At 46.9% G+C, this 27,995-nt stretch overlaps 2 protein-coding genes across 3 annotated transcripts; one reads left to right on the top strand and one right to left on the bottom strand.

The window, feature by feature from the left end:
* LOC146197809 (transmembrane protein 256 homolog) lies at positions 1 to 8,660 on the top strand. The gene is made up of 3 exons (XM_084593036.1): positions 1 to 420; positions 1,467 to 1,588; positions 8,490 to 8,660. The coding sequence occupies exons 1-3, from the start codon at positions 195 to 197 to the stop codon at positions 8,631 to 8,633; spliced, it is 492 nt and encodes a 163-aa protein (XP_084449162.1). The 5' UTR covers positions 1 to 194; the 3' UTR covers positions 8,634 to 8,660.
* On the bottom strand, positions 6,282 to 27,964 carry IntS6 (integrator complex subunit 6). 2 transcript variants are annotated; one of them, XM_084593035.1, is made up of 11 exons: positions 27,705 to 27,964; positions 27,542 to 27,619; positions 27,231 to 27,470; positions 26,664 to 26,841; positions 22,406 to 22,668; positions 21,382 to 21,846; positions 18,189 to 18,549; positions 17,273 to 17,409; positions 16,494 to 16,701; positions 11,970 to 12,104; positions 6,282 to 8,832 (listed from the first exon to the last, which is right to left on the bottom strand). In XM_084593035.1, the coding sequence occupies exons 1-11, from the start codon at positions 27,819 to 27,821 to the stop codon at positions 8,657 to 8,659; spliced, it is 2,358 nt and encodes a 785-aa protein (XP_084449161.1). In that variant the 5' UTR covers positions 27,822 to 27,964; the 3' UTR covers positions 6,282 to 8,656. The 2 variants fall into 2 exon arrangements, with proteins under 2 accessions (XP_084449161.1, XP_084449160.1); XM_084593034.1 differs by having other exon boundaries at positions 11,970 to 12,107; positions 27,705 to 27,963.
* Between the last annotated feature and the right edge of the window lie 31 nt (positions 27,965 to 27,995).

Here is a 27,995-nt window from a genome sequence, read left to right on the forward strand (position 1 = left end):
CGATATACCTTGCCGCTACCGCTAGTACTACTATCTACTATAGTGCCATGCATGCATGGGCTTCGTACGGTTAGTCCGGCCATTGGTGCATTATTGGTCTGGCTGGGCATTGCAGCTTGATTAGTGCCGACAGCTTACAGAGAATATCTACGAACACTGCTGAAGGTCCGAAGTAAGCTGTTACATTATCCAGAATGAAGTTCGTCTCGTACGTGCTGGATTCGGTGACGGACAACTTCATCACGCGCTACGTACGCGGGTACACGCATGGACCATCGCCGCCCCCTGCTAGCCCCTCGTATGATGTCTCGAAGCCGCCTCCGTGGGCGTGTCAGCTCGTCAAGAGTGGTGGCAGTTTTGTGCGGCTTGCGGGACTTTCGGGCGCCCTAGCCGTGGCCCTCGGTGCCTACGGCGCACACGGTAGGCCATGTGCAAGAGCCTGTGCTCTATGTTATAGCGTTATAGTTCACTGTCGCCGCGCCTTCAGTCGCGACCACGCAAATTATCAAAAAGCCAGGACAGCCTGCACGAACCTCATATCGAACGTATACGTTTAAAACGACACTATGCAGCTGTTCGCCACGGTTTGTTCGACCGTTGTTATCAAAGGCTATTTGCAGGCATTGAATAAGGGTCATTGCAGTTGTAGCTTCGCAGCATTTGGGTTAAGCCTTTGGTCCGCGCAAGTGATTTGAGAGTCGTTTGTCCAGAGCTGTTCGCTTCAAAAAGTGACCACATTTTGTACGCATTTTTTTTTTTGGGGTGTCTATGAATTGTCGCGCCATCTAGAAGCGCTCAATGCAAGCTTTTTGCTGCCTTTTGGAAATCAATTCTTCTCTCCTCTTTTCCATATTAACTAACTATACGGCTGTTAACCTAATAATTTTTGCAGCTGCAAGTCTTCAACTAATCTTATTTTCCATAATGATAGTGTATGTATACACAAAGTTTGGAATATAGACGTAGTTTCCTTTAATGGCCGCAGGTGCCGCCACACACCCGAATTTTGACCAATCAAAACCGCCGTTTTTTAATATATGGGCCCAATGGGAAGTTTCGCAACTGGTAGTATTGGGGAGCTCTGGCTACAGCAACATGTGACGATTAGAGTTAAGCAGATGCATGACTAGACTGTGTGCCAATATTTTTGGGTTGTATTTCGCAATGATCAAATCACAAACCTGTCACAAATCGATCAGTTAGCCCCACAGCCCAACCGTCACATCAGAAACCTGTCACCAGTCTGTCGCAAACCGATCAGTTAGCCCCACATGCGCTGGGCTAACTGATTGGTTTGCGACAGACTGGTGACAGGTTTCTGATGTGACGGTTGCATAACGCGGCCCCTGTAGAGGGAAATACAAAATAGCTTTTAAGGGTTAGAACTGTATGACGCGTTGAAAATAAGCTTGTGTCAAATAGAACAGAACCACGCAGAGAATCTCATATGCAAATTCATGGTGCAGTTCTCTTCAAACGAGACGATGTTCCTGAGGAGCTAAAGGAGGCTTACGACCGGGCTAATCACTACCACTTCCTCCACACGCTGGCACTGTTGGGTGTCCCGCTGACAAGACGACCAGCACTGGTCAGTGTTCGTGTTTCTTGTGTCACCATCGTACAACCGTAGCATTTTGACCTTTTTGGCAGGATGTGATTAGAACTGAATTTCGGGCTGCTATATTTACGCCATTTGTATGACTGTGCTTAGTTTTGTCACGGCCGCTCAATGGAAGTGCACTAGGTGCGTCCTGCTGTATGGTGGCATATCCTGCTGCGTTGCCCGAAACCGACGGGAGCATGGCCTCCGAGATCACCTCCGCGCGCACGTTTCTCTCGGGGAGAGAGCGTAAGTTGGAAAAGGGGCATGGCAGCGTCTTTCGCCGCACCGCAGCGCTCGCCCTATGCCGCAGCTTAGTGCTAACTACAGTGTTATGCAACTTTATCGAACCCCCGTTTGAAAAATTCTCCCGCCCCAACCAGAGGCTCATTTGCGCTGAAACTGCGCACAAAGCTTGCGAGTTGTTGTCCCCTTCTTCACAAAGTTAGTTTGACCATATGGTGCTTACTTGGTTTGGCCGCGCATGATGAGAAACCAGGACGCAACGGGAAGTTCCTACTCGCGCGTCTCCCCCGGGAAACTGCCGACGATGAATACTGGTGCGCCTCATCGACACTTCCGACCCTGGCTTCTTAGTCGTCGACTGCAACTTTTATATTGGCGCGTTTCTTTAAAGGCCCACTGTCCACCCTCCGGTCGAAAATATTTTATTCCCCGGTGACTGTGAGACTTCGCCCCTAGAACGCAAGGCCGCAAAATGTTTATGAAAAGAGTAACTAATAACGCAGTTACAGCCACCGCAATCACCCGATTCTATCATGCCTCTCTCCTTCCGTTCCCTCGCAAAGGTTTTTCACTCTCCTGCCCGAGGTCGTCTAGCCTCCGCAATACAAATTCCCCTTCCTCCTCCGCGTTTGGCGGGAGGTTGGGCGTGGCTCCCCACGAGCGCGAAAAAAAAAAAAAAAAAAAAACAAACAAACAAACAAACAAAAAAAAAACGGTCGAGGGAGCGCGCGCCGCTGGATTGTCTGGTCGTGGCGAGGGAAAAGCGCGCTGCGAGCGGTAGACACCCATCCTCTCCCGTCAGTCAGCGAAACGGACCAATGGACATCGTTCCTGGTACGTACGTCATTGCTATGGCCCGTCGGGCCAGCGCAGGAAACTGGGAAGCTGGCTTCCCAGAGGAGAACATGAGAGAGCTTTGAATTGTATTTTCGATGCTTTGCGGCGCGCGTGTCACTGTAGCATTTTGCACAGACTTGATTTCAATCCCCCCTCCCTTACGCGCGATTCAGGCTACGTTGGAAGGGCATCCTGGGAGTGGCCGCACTCATCGCGCCCGAGTGCACGCCTGACAAGCAACCATGGCTATCTCCGGTACCTGATCTAAACACTGGGCTCCTTTGCTTAAAAGGGCCTTCCCTGGACAGTGGCCCTTTAAGAGATTTTCAAAGTTAAACGGCGTTTAGCCGCTCCACTCGGTATATCCCTCAGTGTACGCGGCTACTTTTAGCCGTACGGCGGAACGGCTGCGCGAGTAGCTACTAGCGTTCGACTGGCTGAAGAGGCCGCCGAGATCCAGGGGATTTTGGCCAGCATCTGACGCGGAGGAGGAAGATGAGGAGGAAAGGCAGGGAAGTTAACCCGTAACAGCAACCGGTGTGCTACCCTGCACTGGGGGAATGGGGTGAGCGGATTATCACCTGCCCCAAGGTGATCACCGTACGCACCTACTGCAACGGGTCCGGAGCGAGAAACCACGCCAGGTGAGATTGAGAACACTCCTCTCACCTCCTTGCTGTGCTTCCCCTTTTGGTAGGTTTTTATTTCGCCCCCGTACGCAAGCGGGACGTTTGATCGCTACGGCGGTTGTATTTGCGTGTATGATTAAAGCTTATGCAAGTGCGCAACTCGGCGTTTGTCCCCTCTGACCCAAACTCGCCGCAGTCAGTGACTGCTACTCGCACCGCGGATTGGAGAGTCACAGTTTCTGCTAGGGCTGGTAACCGGGGCTAGAAGGCAACTGCAGCCCCCCCCCCCCACCCCCCCCCCCCCCTTCGTGGTGCATTATAATAACCCCCATAAGGACAAACAAATAACAAACACGAGACCAAGATATCAAAGGAAGCTTCTGTGCTAGCCAGGCATGATAATGGACAAATGAGGCAGAGACCTCACTGAAGCAACATTCCAGCTGAGTTGATCAAAAAACTTGACACACTGTTAACGTTCTGCATACAGCATACTCACCTGTACTCATACAGGCAGCATACGCAGCCTGTACTCACCTATGGGGCTGAAACGTGGAGGCTAACCAAGAGAGTTCTACTTAAGTTGAGGACAACCCAGAGGGCTATGGAACGAAAAATGGTAGGGGTAACATTAAGAGATAGAAAGCGTGTAGAGTGGGTCAGAGAAATAACTCAAGTTAACGACATTCTAGTGGAAATTAAGAAGAAGAAATGGACATGGGCAGGACATGTAGTGCGAAGAGAGGATAACCGATGGTCGCTGAGGGTAACAAACTGGATTCCAAGGGAAGGAAAGCGTAGCAGGGGGCGGCAGAAAGTTAGGTGGGCGGATGAGATTAAGAAGTTCGCAGGGGTCAAGTGGATGCAGCTAGCACAGAACCGGGTTAAGTGGAGAGATATGGGAGAGGCCTTCGCCCTGCAGTGGGTATAATCAGGCTGATGATGATGATGATGATGATGATGATACAGCATACATGGCTAGGAAATTTGGACAACTCTGCAGTGGCCACAGGATTGGAGGAGGTCGGTTTGCATCCCTATTCCAAAGAAAGGCAGTACCAAAGGTTGTTCCAACTACTGCAGGATCGCACTTATTTCATGTACTGGCAAGAAAATGCGGAAAATCCTCCAAGGCAGGCTCAAGTAGTACGTGGATAGGGAGCTACCATACGTGCAAGCTGGGTTTCGCAAGGAAAGGGGAACTAGCGACCATGTTGTCAACCTTCACTGTATCGTAAAAAAAGCAAGAGTTCCAGAATCCCATCTATTTGTTTTACTGATTATGCAAAAGCGTTCAATTGCGTAGGTCACAACAGATAGTGGCAAGCTCTCCAATAGATGGGAGTTCCAACTCACCTTATGTCTCTTGAGGAACCTGTATGAAGGACAAGTGGCTACAGTCAGAACTGAACTTACTATTTGGTTCCCGATTGGGAAAAGAGCGAGACAAGGCTGCATACCGTCGCCGTGCCTATTCAACCTATATGCTGAGTGCATCATGAGGAAGGCCAGGCTGGACGAGTTGCCAGCTGGAATGAAGATTGCTGGAAAATGGAGCAGCAACCTTAGATATGCGGATGATACCACTTTAATGGCAGAAAGTAAAGTGGAGCTCCAGTGACTTCCGACGCATGTGAAAGAAAAGAAAAGTTTGGTCTTAAACTGAACATAAGAAGACAGCATCTTGCCCTGTGAAGTCCTCGGACACACAGGGACACGTAGTGGAAGTCTTCACAGATCCTCTTCTTAAGCTCCAAGATTGCCTCGGAAGGTGACTGCAGCCATGAAATTAGGAGACACCTGCTTCTGGAAGAGAGCCATGGCTAGCCTTGACTGCCTAGTAAAGAGCAGCGATCACACTGCCAACCAAGAGCTGGACAATTCATGCTGTTTTTTCCGGTTATGATGTATGGATGCGAGAATTGGACAGTGAAGAAAACTGACCGCTGAATAATTTACACTTTTGAATTGTGGCGCTGGTAGAGACTCTTGAGAGTTCATTGGAAGGTCAAATTCTGAAGCGAAGAGAATAGTTGCTGGAGAACATATTGATACTGGGAAAGATTGATGTACACAGGAGAAGGGGTAGGCAGCAAAGCGATGGTTAGATGGCATCGATATACACAGGAGAAGGGGTAGGCAGCAAAGCGATGGTTAGATGGCATCCTCGAGGCATTGTAGATGAATCTGATATTCGAAAGATAGGTACCGTATTGTAGCACTGCCAAATGCGTTTTGAATCGCCAAAGCATGCATGCTCGAATGTGCAGCAATACTGATTGTAGTGGCACCACTGTGCAGTAAACAGTAGAGCCGAGGATTTGTTCAATAGCTGTGACTAAAGCGGAAGGACTACATGCCACTAAACAAGCGTGCATTTTCCAAAGTAATTTTAAAAATGTTCATATTCACAAACTGTACTACTCTCGTTACATGTAAATAACGCAACCACTAGTGATGGGGCGGGCGGTATGAGACTTCATGAAAACTTTCTGGACAGTTTATAATGCGATCTTACTCTATTCAAAGTAACTACAGCTGAGGGCTTAGAAAAATATTGAAGGAATGGATCCATCAATATTGAGAGGCAGCACGTGAAGAGAATGCATGCCGAGCACAGCAAAGGCTCAGATTTGTTAACGAGTGTGGCTGTGGCTGCAGTCACCACCATGCCATTTCTGCTAGCAGGTACATTTGCCCAATCCTGTGGTCATTCGTCCTTCTTTTCTTTCTGTGCGCCACTAGATTCTTTCATTCTCGCCTCAGCAGTTCGCTCTGCCTACTTTCCACGTTCTCAGGCATCCCTTTCTGTTCGTGCACAGCCCCAGGGCCATCAAAGTTCGCTTCTCTCGGCTTCTTGCAAGTCTAGTAGCGAAGCTAGCAGTAGGTGTAAGAGGAGCAGTGAAAAAAAGTTATTTTGCAGCTTGGTTTCCAACTGTGACAAGAGATGCATCCTGGAATGGACAAACTAAGGAAACAAACTCTCATTATATGTATTGATGCAAAATATGGTACATTATACTGGTACATGTGGGTGATCAAAGACAGTCCTGTTCATAGACGTTCAAGTATTCCCAGTAAAAAGCATTGATCACAGTAATGTCGTTTTTTCAGTTTTACATAAGCACAGAAGAGTTTTCCAATAAGCAGTGCAGAATATTTGGTCTATAGTGACGTACTCGTATGGTGACATACTCGTAACATACTCGTAACATAGTTTATTTAGGTGTTTGTTGTTCTCCCGAAATGAAATGCAGATTTTAACAGCCTTTATTGCTAACATTATTCATTGTAGAGAAGAAACAAACTCTAAACGAGTGAGAAGTTGTTTGTGCCTGCAAAATTTTTTCTATCATTGTCTCCTAAATGCACATGCATGCCCTATCCAAGTAAATATGGTTCATGTTATTTCAGATGCTGTGAAAAACCCACAGCACAGAATAAAATTATAGCTTTTACCATGCCACAGTGACTCAGTGGTTGTGGTGCTTGTGTGTGGAGGTTTTATCCTGGCCCTATGGTGGCTTAGTTTTGATGGAGACAAATAGTAAGCCGCCCGTGTACTGTGCGATCAATGTCAGTGCAAATTAAAGAACGACAAATGGCAGAGATTATCCGGAGCCCTCCACTCAACATCCCTCATACTCAGTTGCTTTTGGATGTTAAATGCACACATGAAAAGAATCATAGCTTTAACCTGGTAATACAGTTTACTGTTGAATGCAGCAGTACAATAAAGCACAGACTGAAAAGCGTGATGGGCAGCTTGTCATTGACAGAGGCTCAAAATAAAGAAGTCTTCCTCTGTGCTCCACTTAATGTTGACAATGGCAATGAAATGACATGACATGACACATAGGCACACGTCTCGGTCAATACTTTGTACAGGACACCGTTGTTGATTTTTCTACTGAAGAGTTATTGATTGTTAGTTGTTAGTAGTCTCCTATGTACAGGTACCTCGAGTATGAAATGAGCAAGTCCATCACAGAGGTCAGTAGTATAAAATGAAGCTGGTATGTACACACAAACCTGCAACAATTACACAGACAGCAATGACAGTGCCAGGTGAAAGGCAGTACACGTGGCGATAGCGATGTTGTGCCTTCAGAGTCGAGTAACAAGCACTCGGTCGAGGCCCTTCAACTAGCAGCAGCCAGGGCACGGTTTCTCTGGGCATCACAAATGCCACAGTGCCAACAGTGCACGAGGGAGAACCGGTCCAGGCAGACAGAGGCTAATAAAGAGCTGGTGAACGCGCATTGTTGGCACTTGGCGCTGAACAGCTGCTTCACTTGAGAATTTGCGCACAGCTACTAATGCACCAGATAAGGCTATTTCATGGACATAAAATGCATGTCAAAGGTATCCAAGAGGTTCTGTATGACTGTAATGATTAAAAAGCTATGAAAACAGGATAATCCGTATAGATTATAAATACTTATATTAATTTTTTATCGATGTCATGGCATTGCACAGTGCTATGCCAGGAGGCACAGTCAACATACTGGGTAGCTGAACTGCACAGTAAAGAAATGCGCATAGCAACAGATGCTTAGCTGTGCTGAGCATATTCACATATGGCAAAGTTTTAGGGACTGGTGTGCACTTTCTGCAAGCTGCATCATCCATTAGTGCAGACCGATACGACTTGTGGCTTGTTAAACTACGTCGTGTCGAAACATAATTTGCACTTCTCTGAAGCAGATGCCACTATCTGGAATAAGTAGCTCTGGTAACAGTTCCTGGTGGCCGTTTTTATTATTGCTGTTGAGTTAGCTTTTTCTTTTTTTTCCAGGACAATTACTAGGTCCTTATAGCAGTGACTTGTGATTGAGAAGCTGCCACAAATAGTGACCAGAACAGCTACTTTCCTGACAAAGGTGGTGATCCAACAGTAATGTGATGGACCAATATAGAATCATTGTGAAATCCTTTGCAACAAGAGGTTTCGCTGTCACAGTGATAACAAGAAAGCCTCTAAATTGCTTTGTCAAAGAAAGGCCTGAATCCCGTCCCCAGGACCGTTTTTGGCTCCGTTAGAGACTCTCTGGTAGCGCACATCAGTGAATTGCCACTGTGGTGAATGATGTTTCTGAAAAGGGGCTGTATAACCAGAGTGCAGCCTTTCTGAATGATGCCAGCCACTGTTTGGCCTCTTCTCTTCTCCCGTGCAGGTGGGCAGCCTTCTGCTGGTGGGCATGGGTCTCTTCTGCGGCTCGTGCTATGCGTATGCCCTGACAGGCAACCCTTCAGTGAAGTATGGCGCCCCCTTTGGCGGCACTGTGCTCATCCTAGCCTGGCTGTGCATGTTATTCTGATGGCAATAAAGAGGAAGTGCACCCTAGGCCGAAGGGAAGGCAGCCGCGTCCACCAGCCGCTGCTCAAAGTCCTGCAGCAGCCGCATGAGCAGGCGGCGCTTGAAGCGCCCCGCTTCGTGGATTACATGACGCACCATGCACACCTGCGTCTCCAGGCCCCCTTGCACTAGGCCCAGCAGCTCAAAGAGTCGCTCAAAATCTGAAACAGGACAGGCAGTCAACAAAGGAAAGAAAGGCACACTATAACTCAACTTTTTATGTAGAAACTGAACACTACACCATGCACACAGGCAGCATGGTAGAGTTCTGCAAGTTGCCAAAATTTTGGTTTCCAAGTGAATTTGAATAATTTAATACTTCGATGTTAACTTAGATAAAATTTGCTGTGAAACAGGTGCAGAAAGAAACTTCATTAGAGGTGTGCAAACATTAAAAATTTTGGGGTGCAAAGCAAATGTAAATACTAATAATACACCTGTAGGGCCTTCCAGCACTAAATAGGAAATAAAAAATCATGCTTTGTTTACAAACAAATTATTTGATAATTCCTGTCAGTGAAATAAGTCTAATAACGAAATCTGATTTACTGCTCTCATGAAAGAAAAAAAAAAAAGGGAGGTTAACTGAATGCTCTCACTAAACAATGTAAGGTAGATACTACTTCCTTATGTGAGAGTCACCGGTTGATTAACAGGAGGCAAGGCACTGCCAACAAGACAGCTTGTGAAATGGAAGGAAAACGGTCACACTAGTGGGACCATCCCCTTTCACGACAAGGTCTGAAGACAAAGTATTAAAACGTGGTATTCATGACAAGTACCCTGCTCAGCCCTTGCATAGTAGTACTACCTTTGCCACACTGCAATCACAATGATGGTTCTCGACCACCCAAATGCAACTGGCAACCGTCAAGGTGCGAAAACAAAACCATGCTGTTAGGTGCCCCAGCACGCCTGTGCATCCCACTGCAATGGTGCACTAGCACAGGCTAGCATTAAGCCCAGTGCTTTTGTCATGCACTATTTCCTTCACTACTGTGGTCTAAGATGTGCAGTTTATAGGTTCTTATGAAAAAGAGACCAGCCAGAAAAATTCGCACAGAGGTGCATCTCGACGGTTGTCCGTACACCGCCATTACACTGCGCAGCCGCTTTTGTTGCGCGCTAGCAATTGCTTCTGTAAGCAAATAGCAAGGTAAATTGTATGGCAGGTGAAAGGTAATGCCGTTTATAAACGCTGCAATGTTTTGCTACCGGTTTTATTTATTTATTTATTTATTTGAACATACTGCAGGCCCTTTTCGGGCCCATGCAGGAGTGTTTACAATGCATCACTGTGCTCAAACAGAGTAAAAACAAAAATACAGAGATGTTCTCTGATCCACACACAAAGAAAGTGTAGGAGAGAATTAAACAAAAAAGTCAATTTTTTCGATATAATTAAGAAACATTTCCACGGACGTACACTTCACCGCATCTTCAGGTAATTTATTCCAATATGATGTAGCATCTGGAAACAGGGAGTACTTGTGGATATTTACACGGCTGACTGGTTGACGAAGTGCTTTACTATGGTTAGTTCTAGACGAGTGTTTGAAAGGCGGGTGTAAGTATTGTGAATTGGTTATTTTGAAGTGGCCGTGAAGAAGTTGGAACAAAAACTTTAATCTTGAAATGATTCTTCGCTGTGACAGGCTTTGTAAATTTGACTGAATTATTAGACTGGTAGCGCTAATTTGGCGTGAATACTTTGAATAGACAAACCTCACTGCTAGTTTTTGGATGCGCTCTAATTTGTTGATTAAATTTTTTTGATGGGGGCTCCAGACTATATCTGCATATTCTAGGGTTGGTCTTATAAGAATTTTATAGGCATTGAGTTTAATATGGGCCGGCGTGTTACGGAGCTTTCTCCTTAAATAATGTAGTTTACCTTCAGCTTTAGAACAAATAGATTTGATGTAGGGCTCCCAGCGCAGGTTAGATGTTAGGATGAGTCCCAGATACTTCACCTGATCATATTTTTTAACCTGTGTGTCACCAAGTGTGTATGTAAAACTTAGAGGCTGCTTCTTATTAGTGAATGTGATGCTTTTGGTCTTATCTGCGTTAAGTTTCATTCCCCAGGTCATACACCAAGCGTGGATTGATTGTAGGGAATTGTTGAGGAGAATTTGATCGTCTGATTTTTTTACAGCCATATATACGACACAATCGTCTGCAAAAAGGCGAAGTTGGATCGATGAACTAACACAGGAATGAATATCATTTATATAAATGAGGAACAAAAGAGGCGCGAGAACTGATCCCTGGGGTACACCCGAATACACATCCAGGTTCTGCGAAACGTATTCACCTATTTTAACACATTGTTTTCTGTTCTGCAAATAGCAGGATATCCATGAAATAATGTTGCGATCAATGCCAAAAGATAGTAATTTTGTTATAAGGTCATCGTGAGGAACAACATCAAACGCTTTAGAGAAGTCTAAGAATATAGCATCTATCTGGTTGCCTTCATTAATTGTGTTAGCAATGTCATTAGTAATTTCGGCAAGCTGCGTTACTGTTGAAAGCCCTGTTCTGAAACCATGCTGTTTTTCATAAATGAGGTTATTATTTTCTAGATATGAGATTATGGCTTTAAAAATAATGTGTTCCATCATTTTACAACTTGTGCTTGTTAATGATATCGGACGATAATTATTCAGTTCAGTTTTAGAACCTGATTTGTGTATGGGAATTATTTTGGCACAGCGCCAGTCATCGGGAACTACGAGTGTTTGTAAAGATGTTGCGTAAATTTTATGCAGGTATTTAGACACCCAGTCAGCGTATCGGGCTAAAAATGTGTTCGAGATGGAATCAGGACCCGGAGATTTTTTTGTGTCAAGTGTTTGTAAAAGAGAAAGGATTCCTGCTTCACTAATGATTATTTCTGTCATGGGTTCCTTGATTGTGTATGCAGGTAGAGAAGAGTGAGAGGCTCTTCTGGTGAAAACGGTATATGAATTAGAATTTTTTTTTGTTTCTGAACGTTTCGGAAGGATCAAGTAGTCTGAATAGTAAAAGTGCGGCGCAAATCAAAGAGCTATTCAAAAACTGTTTGGAATTCTGAATACATCTGCACACCCCTACAAAAAGAGAAACTACACAGTACACAAGCCCAGAAGAAATACTTTTGCTTAAAGACACCCCCCCCCCCCCTCCATGCAATGCTTTTGCAGTTTTACTGTTTATCGTGCGTATGTAAGATACCGCTGTAAACTGCGTTTCCATGCTGAAGTTTCGGCTGCTGCCCTGTGATAAAGGTAGAGGTCATGCCCCCGACACTTACTTCTGCCAGGCCTGCGGACTTCCTTGAGCAGGCACCCCCGGAGGAGACCATTGTCGCGCCACGGTGGTGCCACCTGGCCATTCCTCTCCTCCCAGGCTGGCTCACTAGGCACCCAGCCATTGCTCGTCTCCTCCTCTGCTGCAGAGAAATATGCACCCCATCAGAATATGTGGCACCACAGCTCGAGCGACGACAATCTTCAGATAACCTAGCCTGCCTCTCATCTTGGCCAGAAAATTGCAAGGGCACCTTCTACAATTCCACAATCTATGCAGCCCAATTCTACCGCAAACAAAAAAGGCACACTACAGTTTGCTGCGTTCACAATATCAATGCTGTGAATGCACCAAGCATAAAAAAAAAACAGAAGAATGAACCAAAGAGGTTTATGAGCTTGAAATAATCGTTGGCACTAGCCACTATTTCCACTCTTTCGATACGATTCTTGCATCTTGGCATTTGGTAGTTGGATGGTCATGCCACCAAAAGTGCTGATCATTGCTACAGCCTTCCCTGGGTGGGAGCATATACAGTAAAAGCTCATTAATTCGAGCTTCACAAGACAGGGAAAAAGGTTTGAATTATCGAATGGCCTCGAAATAACCGACAAGAGCCTTTTGGATTGCGGTAAATTTACCATATGTACTTGCTTAATGAACCCCATTGTGCAACGGGCCCAGCCCACTTTTGCCACTGAAATTTAAAAAAAAAAAAAAATAATGTGTTCGCACGGTGATCTGTTTCGTGCCGTCACTGTCCACAGTGCATTTCTTGATAGCATGCCAAGATGCTGAGCAGCGATAACATGGTATATATTTCTATGGTACTTCTGTTGTGAGATGTGAGCAGCGCAAGTTCCGGCAGTCCTGCCTGGCCCACGTAGCTGCAGAAAGAGCGTTAATCGAACTCCAGTGAGGGCGTGTCCATAGAATCCTCTTTTAGATGTCCGAGGCGAGGTGTAGCTCGTCGTGTGCCCCTGCGTGTTAGAGCCCTCTTATGCCAAGCATTTAAGTTGTGGCTTGCATCAAAGCTGCGGCGGATGGCGCTTTGGGAAAAGCCAACGGCAATCATAAGAGGTCTAGTTCTGTTACTAGTACACCATAAATGCAATAACAAAGCAATTAAAATTAGGTATAGTTGACTTCTGCGTCGCCTTCAGCAGCAAATCAGGCCCAGCGAGAGCCGCTGCAAGCATGCAGTCTTCACCGCACAGATGGGACCTCTCAGCACATGCACACCAAGCCGAAAACTAATTTAAGTGAACTCAGCGTTAACTTCATCATGCGGTTTTACCGCATCAGCACTGCCTGCAGGTGCGCTTTTTGAAGGACTTGAGGGCAACCATCGGTAGTGTGTTTCATACAGCGATATGTGGCCAGATCACTTTGCCCTTTGATACTACTACCCCTTTGAAGCCACAGTGCAGAGTACTGTCAAGCCGGCCATTGTTGATGACAGAATCATCTAGTCTTGTCATCAATGGTGCAATAACTTCACGCTGTTATGAATGTAAAATTGATCTCTGTGATGCCTTCACCAGCAAAGTGAGCATAAAGCCGGATAAATTTGAAATTTCTGCTGGAACGCCTTTTCGTGCCTAGAAAAAAAAAGGAAAACTTACATTCTCTCATGCAGTTGGCTTTTGGTTGGATTAGAATCTTAAGACGATAAAGAATGCGATTAACTGAACATAAGTGAGTATTCTTTTTCTTTTCCTTCTTAAATTGGGCTGCAAATTCGTGAGGATTGACCTGCGTGGCATGCATGAATTTTCCAAGTTTTTGAGCCATTCATGTTATTTTTTCAAAATAGAGTTCCAAATACATACACACAGATTTTCATATTCTTGTCGCAAGTAAAATACAATGTTTGTCTGGAAGGGATAAGCTAGCGCAGCTGGTCGCATCATGTGATCACATACAGTCAAACCCGAATATAACGAACTCGGATAGAGCGAATTATGTTTTATATCGAACACTCGAATTTCCGCTAGCATTATGCATATAAAATGTATTTTTTATAACGAACTACACATCGGATATGGCGAACTCAGCGCGCGCGATCGGTCGCCAAACGCCCGCCAACGGGCGGGCCTTTGTGCCGGCTCCGAGTTCTCTCCGGGCAGCCCACGCTGCCGGGCCGCAATACTTCTAGCGCATGCCGTTGTCAGATGGGAGGGGGATTGGCGACGGCTCTGTTCCCCAAGGCCTCACACAGCGCATACGTCATCACGCGCCCGCTAGGGTGCTTCTGCGCCGATGCCACGCTTCCGTAAAACGCAGGAGGGGCTCTCTACAGCAGCTTCCACGAGGGACCCTCCTGTACGCATGCGCGGCCGTCGCCCGGAGTAGCGTGAGTAGCCTTTAAAATCCGCGCCATCGGCCAGCCTCTCTTTGCAGCGCTCCTATTCGGCAGCTGCCTACCATGTGATCAAAGACGTTTGAGCAGCTCCGGACCTATTGCACTTCAAGAAAGAAGCAACACCGGCCAGAACTGGTTTCAAGTTTGGGCGAAGGGAAGGCAGCCTCCGAACAACGAACGCGTCAGTGGCGAACTTTCCCGCATCCTCGGAGCTTTCTTTGTTCGCGTTTGCAAGTCGTGCTGCTGCTATCCTCACGATTCCGGACGTGCCTACGTTGCTGCTGGCTTGCATTCCGGCACTACATCCTGCAAGATGACGACGAAGCAGCGGCGTGCCCTACCGCTTTCCAACAAGCTGGAGATAATTCGCCGCGTTGGCCGCGGCGAAAAAAAGTCTGACGTTGCCGCGCATTTCAAGATTCCGCGGAGGACGTTAAGCACCATTTTGAAAAACCAGTCGGCCATCAGAGGCAATGCACAGGAACGACCAAATGGTGACAGCTTTCGCCACCGCAAGCCGGCTTACGACCAAGTAGAGAAAGCGCTGTACCAATGGTTCTTGGACGTTCGCGCGCGAAATCTGCCGGTCTCTGGCCCCATGCTACAACAGAAGGCAAAAGATTTTGCCTTCGTCCTGGACGTCGAGGGGTTTACAGCGGGCAGTGGTTGGCTCCAACGATTTAAAGACCACTACTCCATCACCGGGAAGGTGGTTGCAGGTGAAAGCCAAGCAGTGGACGCTGAGAGTGCTGAAAAGTGGGTGCAAGACGTGTGGCGTGCTGTCACGGAGAGATACGAACCGTGCAATATTTTTAACACCGACGAGACTGCCTTGTTTTGGCAACTGCTGCCGAGCAGAACCTTGGCGCTAAAGAGTGAGAAGTGCCATGGCGGCAAATTGAATAAGGCCCGAGTCACCGTTCTTCTCACGACAAACATGGATGGTTCATCAAAGCTGCGGCCGCTTGTCATAGGCAAGTTCAAGTCTCCTATGTGCCTGCGAGGATGCGCTTCACTCCCAGTCACATACAACTCAAATTCTAAGGCCTGGATGACCAGAACGTTGTTCGAAGCGTGGCTGCGTGGCTGGGACGAGGAACTTGCAACGAGCGGGCGAAATATTTGCCTCCTCCTCGATAACTGTTCTGCGCACCACTGCGGCGTCACGCTCAAGAACATCGAGCTTTGTTTCCTGCCACCGAACACAACAGCGGTTTTGTAGCCCCTCGATCAGGGGATCATCCACGCTTTCAAGCTGGGCTACAGGAAATGCGTCGTTGAGCGGCTGTTGGTGAAATTGTGGGTTAACGACGAGCTCAAGATTAATTTGCTGGCCGCAATAGAAATGATTAACCGTGCCTGGCAAGACGTGACGCAATCCACAATCCGCAACTGCTTCCACCATGCTGGACTATGTCGAGAGGATGCAGAAGCTGCTAGTGAAGCGCGCACTGTGCAAGATGACAGCGATGTTGCCACGCTGTGGGAAGAACTCGCTGATGTTCCGGACGCTGTGCCCGAAGAAGTTGCCCTGGAGGATTTTCTCACTGTTGACGACAACGTAGCCGTGACATCGAGCCCGTTGGACTCGGAAATTGTTGCCGACATGCTGGCATCTGGTGCGAACGAGGAGACCGAGGAGCCGCCGCCGGAGGACGATCGCCCTCGCCCGACGTTGCACGAAGCCCTCGCTGCTACCGATCTGCTGCGCTGATACTGCTCCGGAATACAGGGAAGCGGACTGGAGTTTGTGGAAATGATGTCGCGTGTGGAAAGTGCGATTCTCGCTGATGGAGCTAAATGCAGTGTTCAGGCGAAGATCACTGCCTACTGCAAATAAGTGAGCATTTATCTGCAATAAATTTCTTTTGTAGATTCATGGTGAGCGGCACGGTTTTTCTTTAGTTAGTGCGTTTTCGCTGCGCTGTCTGGACATCGTGTATAACGAATTTGGTACTGAAGTTCGTTATAAACGGGTTTGGTTATAGCGAAATACTTTATATAGCGAACAAATTGCGTTGAATTACGCAGTTCGTTATAACCGGGTTTGACTGTATGGTCCTGCGTGTGTTGGTAATTTCACAATTGTCGACCATAGCTCTAGACACACACCGCCAAAAATTGTGGTCATTCTGGGCTGAAGCAAGTTCCTTCCCAACTCACCCCTGGGTGGGCTTCGCTTGGCTGCGTGTGGCTCTTGAGGGGAAGGAGGGTTGGGCATGGGACTCCGGCTGCGGGTGAAGTTGCGTGGCAGCGGCCCCGGCCGCCGCTTGGCTCTGGGTCCACCGGGTGCTTCGGGTGCAGGTCGCTTGTGTCCCCGTGCCTGGCTTGCCGCTGCTGGGTCCAGGTCTGCTTCATCCACCATCATGCGCTGCACAGCAAGCAAGCCCAACAACACTCAACAACAAGCTGCCAGTCATTCCACATACTCAAAGTAGAAGCCTGAAAGAAGCACCCTTACATAAACCCTATGCCGGCATGTGTGCCTTTGATAGGGCAGCACTCATAGCTTCTAGTCTACAACCAAGTCATGGCACTACAAGTGACAAGTACACTACTAAAGAGTCCACAGTCTGCCTCTATGAAACTTGTTTTTCTCCCCTCGTTCCTTTCTTGTGTGGAACTGGCTATATGCACATGCACCTTTAGTTTCTATGAGACTTAACCACTGAATGCACTGTGCCATTGATGAATATCTCATTAAAGGAGCTAGCAGCAGCCTGGTGCCACAAGTTTACCCAGCTGTGCAAAGCTTTTTCTTTTGCAGGGGTTTACCAAACACTGGCTGGAGCAAATTTAATTCCAGCCACCGCCAGTGGCAGGAAATCAGCATCAAAAATGAACAGACATAACTGTACACAACAACGTGAATGATGAGCATATTTTCACTACTCTGGCAGCCAGTGCCATGAAACTGCTGACAGTGTACGAGTGAAGCGTACCTTTTCTATCTTGAATGGGTTGCCAAACATATGCTGCCGTACAGGCGTAGATTCAATCTCTCGCAGGGGCGTGGGCATCCGCTTAAGGTACTCCTGGTAGTTGCCCATTTGGCTCACAGGCAGGTTGTGAAGTTGCTCTGCACAAAAAGCACACGCGCTCCATTGAAACAACTTTTTTTATACAGCACCAGAGCCCAGAAGGACATATAGTGAACTCTAGTTCATTTCACCTCTGTTAATTCGAGAGTTCAGATAGATTGAACTAGAAGGACAGTTAGCGATGGCCGATGTACATGTAAGTCTATGATGCCAGACACTCGTTAATTCAGACATGGGCAGGCTCACTACGGTTAATTCGGACAAAACATCAAGCCGAGGTGCTGTCCATGCAGGCAGAGATCACTGAAATAGGCCTCACTGAACACGAATTGCGTGGAACCATGACATGCCTGTCTTTAGCGTGTATGAAAACCCTGCACTTGATTACATTTGAACGTTTGCTCCAACCTGACATAACATTTCAATAAGCTGGACAATGACTCTTTAATAATTGTAAAAAGTGGGGAAGCATGACAAGCAACCGCCCCCCACCCCACTATGCGAACTACCATCCTCTCTTATTGTACCATTAGCTAGTGTGACAAGCTAGTGTGGCTGTGCACACATGGCGCGAAATTAGTGGAAGTAGGATGAAATGTTCCGTTTCAAACTGGCATTTTTGGGGTGAGGGTGTCAAGCAAAAAAATCTACACTTCAAGTTAGCATGCATTCCCAGCGCACTAATGCAAAAATATATATCACACCTCTGTGCCTACGAATGGAGGCTTTTCTTACAACGGCTAAGGCTCAGTTCCTAGGAGGTCTTTTTATATGTCCCATTCCTTCTCCCGTTATAACATCAGTGGCAGGGTCTCACCAGCATCATGCAATCGTGTCACAGTGCCCGGGTGGAGGTACCGCGCTCTCATCCGTGCCACCTGGTGCAGCAGGGAGGCACGGCTGATGTCAAAGGGGTTCCGTGGTGGTGCCTCGGCGGTGTCGGGGGGCCGTGGGGGTGCCGGTGCCAGAGCAAACCCCGGGAAGTCATTTAGCTCCTGGCGCAAGCCCTGCAGGCGCTCACGCAAGGCTGGGTTCCAGCTGAGGGCCAGCTCGGAGAGCTTGGCTACCTCGCCTGTCGATGGCCGGGGCACCCCAGGGCTCACCCGCACTCCTTCTGTCCCAAGGCCTGCCTTGGGGCCGCCCACTGCACTCACCACCTTCTCGTATTCTGCTTTCGCCTGAGGACAGCCACCAATTAGAATTACTCATCTGCCTACACAAGAGACATGAAGCATAACCAAGTGCCACTGTTATCCAAGTGTTATCTCTCCTGCTGTACATCCTGGCCAGATGACATCGTTTAGCAACAACCTTAACCAGACAGAATCATCAGCAGATATGCTTTAGCAAGCTTTACGACACATGCTTACACTAGAGTATGAGTGGCGTTCATAAAGTTTGTATTATTGGCATGAACCAACGCAGATAAGGAAGTGATATTTAGGTATCAGTTTAATATCCATTTGCATATTCTCTTCCCAACACCATGGACTTTTGCCGCTGTTGGGCGAGCTGCAGCAAATATTCTGCGTAGACCTCCCAGCTTTGAGACTTTGGGAAGAGCTCGACTTGAGAAATCACTTCCTTGTCGTCCCTGCACTGCTGCCCGCACAGTGTGCTCTTTGTGGGAGGGAAGAAAAAGAAGTCAGTTGGTGTGAGGTGGGTGAATATGGACAATTATATAATATTTTATATCCTAAGATGACCAAGTTTGCAACCTCCACCTGTGCTGTCTGCATCGTCGCCATGCGTCTTAATGATGCAGAAACATCTTTCGCAAGCCTGGCAACCTTTATCATGCGTAAGCTATTCTGAAGAATGGCGTGCAGTGAGCCAGTACTCACATTAACCCATCCCAATATTTATTCGACGATGATTCGTCAGTCAGTGAGCACTAGAGCTTCCACTTTTGCAGCAATTTGTTGATCACCAATGAAAGACAGTTGGTCATTCCTTTCTTGGTCGTCCATGCTTGTTTAACAGAGTTGGAATCATCTGCACCACTTTACGATTTTTTTTTTTTTAATCTGGGGCATTGTCGCTCTACACTGCCACTAGCTCGACATGAATCTTCTTTGAACAGCAGCCCTTGAAATATAAAAAGCGGATCTCAGAGAGTGCTTCCTTATTCCCAATGTATGCCACCATCTTTGGTTTGATGTTCTAGCAGCGTTATGTGGTTTTACATAGAACACAATTCTTACATTGCACTACAAGTAGAGAGATGCGTGTTCATTTTGATGCCGCTCGTGTATGCCTTGTGCAAAGTTATAGTGCTGATAATACGAACTTCATGGACACCCATCGTACAGGTTCATGCTAATTAAGAACAGCTTGTATTTCAAGCTTTTAGCTTCAGGACATACAGCGCCCTATTAAGTGCCCAAATTTTCAGTGGATCTAACTAGCAACGTAGTAAAGAGTGCCGCTCCTGCTAAAATGTCATTCTGGTATTTAATGGGTAGACTTATGAACCAGCCAAATTAATTGCTCTGTTTACTGACCAGCTGATGCACTACTATGGGCTACAGTCTGCCAAGCAATGGTGTGTCATGTGCAGGCACCATGTGTGGCCAATATAAGGCTACAATGAATTCGTAGATGCACCCTAAAAACCAAACTGAGGCTAAACATTGACAATAGGCACTTTCAAGCATACATTTGCAATTTCCGATTCCAACTTCCAATTTTGCAGAGTGGCTTCATATGAGGCTTTTGACAGCTTTCACTTTCAATAAAGCTATAAATTTATGAGCTGAACTTGGCAATCGAAATGCTATATATGAATTTTAGCTAAATGCCTGCATTGCCATAACATATACCTAGCCACACAATATGTTTACAACAAGGTACTGAACAAAGAAAATAGCAAGCTATACAGAATAAGAACAAGGCAGTCAGTCACTCACTGAAACACTACTAAAAAAATGAAAGTAAACGATAATGTGACCTTCCTTCTTGAGCGTGTTAACCATTCAGCAACCTTGCAATAGAAAGAAAGAAAGTAGAGGACAAAGAACTGCATACGAGTGTGCAGGCCCAACGCCATTTGTGCATGTCTGATACTACAGGTGACAATGTATGGCAAATGCTTTGAGAAGCTACACTCAGCTACATGACCATAAAGAAACAGGCGCTACTTGCTAAGGATTCTGATTACAAAAAGTCTATTGAAAAAATTGCTCCAACCATTAACGCATATTCTGAGCAGTCAACAAAAATATATATGTTTGTGCCATGCTGCGTATGCCACTAAATTCAGTAGAAGATGGGCAAAATCTGTAACCATTTATTCATTACTCATTGCATCCCTCTACTTTGAGGTTGTCAAAGTTCTGCGCACCACGTTTTGCACTATTCTGTTGAAACCACTCAAGTTGCAACAATGCCTTGCAAAAGCATACTGCAGAGACGACGACGACCCCGCACCCCTTCGTGACTGTCTAAGCTCTCAGTTCTACTCAAAGAATCTTCCTCGCCCATACACTGTGTGCCATCATGATCATGCGAGATGGCCACACAGTGTGAAGCCCCCATCATTATGCTCTCCATCTCTGGATAATCCCCTTGCCCGTCTGCCATCATAGTCACAGGCAACAAAGCGAGCACACTATTAGGCACCCTTTGTAAAACAATCCATGTGCTGTGATTTGCAGATCAGTCTCGAATGCGAGTGTAGCACGACTACCACTCATCAGCAGCCAAACAGATACGGCGCCAACCTGTGCGTTAATGGAGCCAGCCGTGAGTACCCAGTGGACTGTTAGAAGGAAGAGCTCCCCTGTTAAAGGCTGACACAAATGCACATCAAACAAAAGGGCACGTTAAACATTCATGCTTCACGATGAAAACCTGAACTGATATATGCACACATACATTTGTCTGCAAGGGAATAGCAAGCAAATGGCTAACAAAGGTGGCTAAAATGTTCATGCTTTGTTGAACATATCCTTAGGGCTCGAAAGCATGGAAAATTCTCCATGTCCACAGACACCGGTCCAGCCACGTACCTGGTTCTTCAGGCGCTTGAGGTAGTTGAGCACAGTGTAACTAAGGCAGTTCTCCATTGAGTCAGGCACCAGGTTAGGGGCACCCATGCGTTGCAAGGCACGCTTTAGAGGTCCCGCATAATACAGGGGCATGCCCTTGAGGTATGTCTCAAACTGCAGCTTCCACTCGCGCGGTGGCTTGCAGCGGTGCACCCGGAACAGTTCATCCAGCAGTGGCAGCAGCACCGGGTAGTTGTACGGCAGCACAAACAGATTCACACACGCCAGGCTCGTGCTGGCCTTGAGGTAGCCGAAGGCACCACCCCCCCTCTGGGCTGCTGCCCCAGCCACCGAGACTGCAAAGGCAACCGTGGGCTGCTTGCGGCCCAGGATGGCCTGTGTCAGTGGTGACGGTTCCAGCTCGTACTTGTCAAAGGGCAAGTTGTCCAGCAGGAGGGGCTCACTCGGTGAGCCACACACGCGCACCTTGGCGGGAAAGAAAACGTTCACGCATATAAGCTCTGTTTCAAGCACTGGCTATCAACTGGTTCTTTTGTTTCGTGTAATCTTGTTCAGAAATGGCTCCACCCAGATTGCTCTACTCCCAAACCTTGCTGAAGACTTAGTACCATGCAAACAGGAGTGCTCGGGAGGAGAGATCAACAGTGTGCTTAGGCAAGGCTGAGCTCCACTCCACCTACAGCCGAGAGTCTTGCACATAAGTGCACAAATGTAGAGCTGCTGTTGAAAGTAAATGGAGGCAATTATTAGCAACAAAAATTGATTTTATCCTCTCTTTTTCATGCATCGTTTAACAGATATTTGCAGACTAATTGTCATCATGCACACTGCAGTAATAAATCTTAACCATTAAAGCTATGGATTCAACAAAAACTTTTTTTACCAAGCCACTTTTCAATTGATTTTGACGGCACAGAATGCATTCGCTCCATTTAGTAGACATCAAGCCATGCCAATTTTGAAAGAAACAAAAAACAATTGGAATGTTATCATGGTTGTGAAAGCTCAATAGAGGTAAACCCACCTGGGGGTGAGCCGTCCGTGGGGGCAGTGAGGGAGAATTGAGGTCTGGCCAGAAGGCCTCGGGCAGTGGCCAGTGGCCCACTGAGTAGCCCTTCTGGGCTGAGCGCTGAACGTAGATGAGTCGACGACAGCTCTGCCAGTTGGGCTCCCACACATCCTCGGCTGCGCGCTCAAAGTTGATGACCACCCCACCCTGCACCTTGGCCACCAGGGCCTCCAAGCTCTGCACAAGTAGTCTGTGTGAGCTAATGCAGAAGGAACGACCTGCAGGAACACAATTGAAAAGCAACGAAAGTTTATAAACCAGCCTCGCGAAAATGACGGCTTTGTGTGCAGTATACACATTGTACACTGTATGAATCAGTGTACAGTCACTGCCTGCCACATGCAAGACCATCCAACACAGATACCTATAAACCTCCGCACTAACCAAGTCGTCCAAATATGCCTGTGTGGCCTAGGAGTATAGCTTGTCTGACTTTGAATCCAAGAATCCCGGTGCGGTGGGTTGGCTTTGCATCTCGCCCTCCCAAGCTAAGTGGGCAGCTCCTGCCAACTTAGCAGTCTCTTGTGATGTCACACAACCCAAGTAGTCCACATTACCTGCCAACTACCAACTGCTGGAGGCATGCTCACGATTCTGCGCATACAATACTAATGCCAGTTTTTTTATTCTGAATGCTGCATATTATTAACACTGTTGCATTAATAGATATGCAAAGCACAAATGCACAATACAAAGCCACAATAAAAATTTGCAGCAAATACCACTAACTTCTGGTGCAAGAATAACACAAGCACCTATAAAAGTGTGCAAAGATATCCATAAGCACATAAAAGAAAAACAGGTCTGTAACACTTCTGGTGTAGGAATAACACAAGCACCTATAAAAGTGTGCAAAGATATCCATAAGCACATAAAAGAAAAACAGGTCTGTAACGGTTCTAAGTGCAGTTAGGTGAAAGCTGCTGCTAATTACAGGGTCTGGTCTAATTTGTGACAAGGAATGCATGCAAGCAAGTTTGCATTTCTTATGACAAATATTTGTATTCCACACGTGTAGTCATCCTGATAGCAGAAGGTTACGTAACAAGGAATAAAGTTAATTTTTATGAAAGAAGCAACAGCTGTTAAATTTTGCATCATGTAGCAAGAAGAAAGAGACCCGACAGGTAAGTTCGTTCTGATTACACTCACTGACACGCACAGCAAGGCTTTGCGGCTTCTAGTTCAGTGCCTAAAGCAAAGTTAAGGTCTTCGGGGGAGGAAGACTTGTCTAGATGGCAGCAAACATAATCTGGGCTTTCTGTCATTGAACTGATGAGGTATGAGTAGTAATGGGGAGAAAAATATTTCTAAACAGTTGACGGATTGTAAGACAAACATCAGTTTGCATTTACAAATATGGTTTATGAGGGAAACTGTACTGAAGGACTTGGTACATTTTTTACAGCCCACGGTCCTTCAACAACACTGACATGGAACAGTACACAGCGCCATGAGTTTCATCAGAACATGGCCACAGCACCCACGATTGAACCAGTCTCTCCCAGCAAAAATAAAACAACAAAAACAAAAAAACACACATAGTACAGATATTTAGTTGATGTTCATCTATTATAATTTATAACCACATGCAACAAAAAGTCACATCAGATAGCAGTTTAACAACTGGGTTATGAAATGTTAATAAGCGACCATTCAAGGACTGATCCTATCCCTGGTACCTCTGAATGTTACAATAATGCATACCTGAAGTAATATTATTGGAATGTTATACTAAATTTAGAAATTAACAAGCAATAGTGTGTGCTGTAGCATGATCAAAACCCTAGAGCACAACATCTAAACGTTATGCAAATGGTGCACTTTATGATGCTCACCGCATAATCATAAAACAACATTAAAGTCTCAAACACTTCGTCTCTCAGCCTTTCCTGTTCTTTGTAAAGTAATGGCATACACAATTTCACCAAGGGGTGATGGACGCTGCCATAGTGGGCAATGGGCTGCGCTCATAGCACAGTCAAGAGTGGACCCATCTTAACTGTCCAGTGAAACTGGCTTCTTCGAGGGTTGTGAAAGGTCTATAGGAGGTATTCACTGAGGTCGTACTACCAGATGGCGCGAGCATCGTCCCGCCTCTTCCGCCATGTCGGAGGTCGCCGGTGGCATCGGCGCGCGTCGGCTCGCGCAATTTCAGGTTCGCTGTCAGGTGAACGCCGTATATTGGAAGGGATCCGTAAAGTTTTATCAAGCTGGTATATATGCCCACATCCACTTTTCTTTGTTGAACTCTTTATGCGCATGGAGTCTGCAGCGATATTTTGATGCTCCGGGACATACCACTAGCTGTTCAGTGTTGCAACTAGGCATTACCCGTGCAACAGCTCGACAGCAGAAGTGGCCGGTTACCCATTTCGCGAAAAACGACTTGCAGCTCGTTAAAACCATTGTTAGCTGCCACTGGGGCGAACATTTCTTGAAAAGACAGCGAGCGCATTAAATTCCCCAATTCCAAAGTTCGCATGGCGGCGAAACATACACTTCTAGTGGCGGTAGTCGGCACACTGCCGAAGCTTCCACAGGCGCTATTCCAGCAGTAAAGCGAATCAATGCAGTTACTTATTTGGGAGACAGAAGGTCGAGAAAAAGAGTACTGTCACGCACTCGCAGGATAAACGGCACACCCAGAGAGCATGTTTTACAAATTTAGTATCGCCTGCGTAGCTCTGCTTGAAATGCACATAACCCATGGAACCTAAGTTCGCAACAACGCGATGTGTAGCGATAACGCTTGATACAGTTGCAACATGTCACTTGCAAGTCGGAGGAGGTGACAGCGTTAGCTAAGCGAACAGACGCGTCGCAATATGCTCACCTCTAAAAACGGCACGCCGGTCATCGACACCCTCACGCACGTGTGGCTCTTGGCCTCGCTTTCTTGCCAAAAATTAAAACACATTCATGGCTTAGTACGTTTTAATTTCTTCACCTGTCGCAAAACTTAAGACCGCACTTCACATGGCAGGCACCGATGTCAGGGAATTCAACGCGAAGCAGTGGTCTTGTAGTACACGGCACACATTGACGAAGTTACCGCGGTCGTACAAGCCGGTGTTTTCACAAAGTCAAACATTTTGTCGAGACAGTCGTTTTTCTTGTTCCACGAAGTCCACGGGTGTATGCACTCGCTCGCATGGTTTTTGGCTGGCTCACGCAGAAATTCTGTAAAGACGCGAAAAGCGTACCCCGCGGATCACAACGAGTTGAATACTGCGGCTCGGTGCGGTGCCCACACACACGACCACGCGTATGGCGAATTCTGTGCTGGCCGCTAGCGCCCCTAGCGGATGACGTCACGTGCATACCTCCTATATTTTTCAACCAGCAGTTTTTGCAGGTAATTGTGTCAGATAGTGCTTGCCATACACTGCATTAACTGCCTAAAATTTCATTGGAAAACTTTACGTATCATCTATCCATCACCATAATTTAGGAATTATCTTTCAAGGCTGGCTACATAACCTGACATCATGGTATTCATTAGAAGGTTGTCAGCAGCTTAAGGGCCTGGTCTTGCAGGGTCATTTCACCATTTTGCATATATGCTGTTTAAACACTTAACTAAGGTTGGGTAAAGGCATTTCCAATTTACCTAACATAACTGAAATAAACGTTGTATTAACATTTGGCCGAAGTATACTGTCACAACAGTGCAGCACTACCTGGGATGCTGAAGCTGCAATGCTGAATGTATGAATCAAGAATATACAAGAGCAGAAACTTTGTGCTCTGGTGGTGTGAGACAGCGCCACGAAGAGCTTGCAGCTTCAGACATGAAGCTGGTGGCTCACGGATTGAAATACAACCCTCCAGAAGCAGTAGCCATGTCTTCAATGATGCTGGCTCATACAGGAAGGTTATTTAAAGGTTCTACACGTGCATTTAAATGTGTGCTCAACAGTGCATTCTGGTGCTTCTTTTCTTTGCTCGTATTTATGTGTGTGTGTGTGTGGTGTGTAGCACCTTTAAATTTAAAGTAAAATACCACTCTAAAGTTAGATAATATGCACCTTCTTTCCATGCGACATCACGTGGTTGTTTCAAACACCTGTCCTAATATGGAATTCTCACGCATATATTCTTTCCTCGTGGTTGCATCACAGACTACAAAGACGGGGAGCCAAATAAATCCCCGCTAGGTTTTGCAACTAAGACAGCAGCAATGACAGTAGGCTAAAAGCAAAGCACTCACCCCCAGTTACTTCACACATGTCATCAATGGGAGAGGCATCTGATGTCAGTGGCGCATCCTGCGTTGGAGCCTGGGTTCCTGCCATTCTGAGCACCAGTGCAAACATGCGCTGGTCCCACCGAAATGGCTCTTTGGTCAGCTCCGATCCAGGCACAGCCGAGTGCATTGGCAGGGTCAACTGCGAGGTTCATAATTATTACTCTGCACACAATGTACAGAGTTTTCCTTGTTTTATGCCACGTTAGCGTGTAGTTACCGAGACCAGTGTTACTGCTTTGTACCCATTATGTGAATGAGCTAAACATTTCAGGTTCTAGCTTCAAACCCGCAGAACTACTAGTACTGTTGCAAGGTAGAGCTAGTGTCAAGCGTTTGTGCAGGTAATTTCTTGGTCGATGGAAAGCAGCAACTCACGTCGGATCGGACACAATGCGCCCAATAGATTTGGAACTGGCTACAGTGAGTGTTACCGATGCGTTAGGTGCGTTTTGCTGCACCGAATCAGCCGGCCCTTACGTCAGTTGACTCTCGAAAGCAAGGATGCATCAAAAAGCCAGGAGCGCTCACCTCTTCGTGGACACCGGCAGAAGACGTGAGCCGGTTGCCGTCGGTGATGACCACCAGCACAGACGGCTCAAGGTAGAAGGGGCATCGGCCCTGGCCGTACGTGTCAATGCCCGTCTGCATGCGGTTAATGTTGAGCAAATCGAAAGCATTCTTCAGCGCGGGTCCTAGCGTTGTGAGTCCGGATGCTTGAAGATTTTTCAACTCGGACATAAACGTCGCATGGTTCTCCTTCCAGCCGGCCTGAAAAACGATTCGCGGTCGTCATCGGGCTCGCAACCAACCCAGCGCACGGCGTGCAGTCGCCCGTTTACCTTGATATTCGCTGGTGGTTCCTCGAAAGTGAGAAGCATGTAGCGGTCGCCACGACTGGCCGAATCCCTCTGGCGGATCTGGCGGCACCCATGCAAAGAAATCCAGGGCGCGGCGGTGAGCGCGCGTCCGATCGCACAAGCGACGGCGCGCGGTCTTCCTTACCTTGATGAAGCGTTCGACCGCGTCCTTCGCGACGTCCAGCACGGACAACCTGGCGCCTAGGTAAGTCCGCTGGTTCATCGAAGCACTTGTGTCCACTAAAAACACGATGATGGTCATAATTATGGTCACCCCGAGTGTTATCTCGGGGAGTCCACACGGGGAAAAAAAAAACTCGGCAGGGCCCACTTAGCAGACGCCGCCGACAAAGCGACCGCCCCGCACCGCGCTACAAACTTCACTGGTGCGTCGGCCAAGCCAACGCCAGGGAGCATACCACGTGACCTCATTTTT

This window comes from Amblyomma maculatum, chromosome 2 (assembly GCF_055883805.1).
Source record: "Amblyomma maculatum isolate TAMU_Amacu chromosome 2, ASM5588380v1, whole genome shotgun sequence".
Classification (NCBI taxonomy): domain Eukaryota; kingdom Metazoa; phylum Arthropoda; class Arachnida; order Ixodida; family Ixodidae; genus Amblyomma; species Amblyomma maculatum.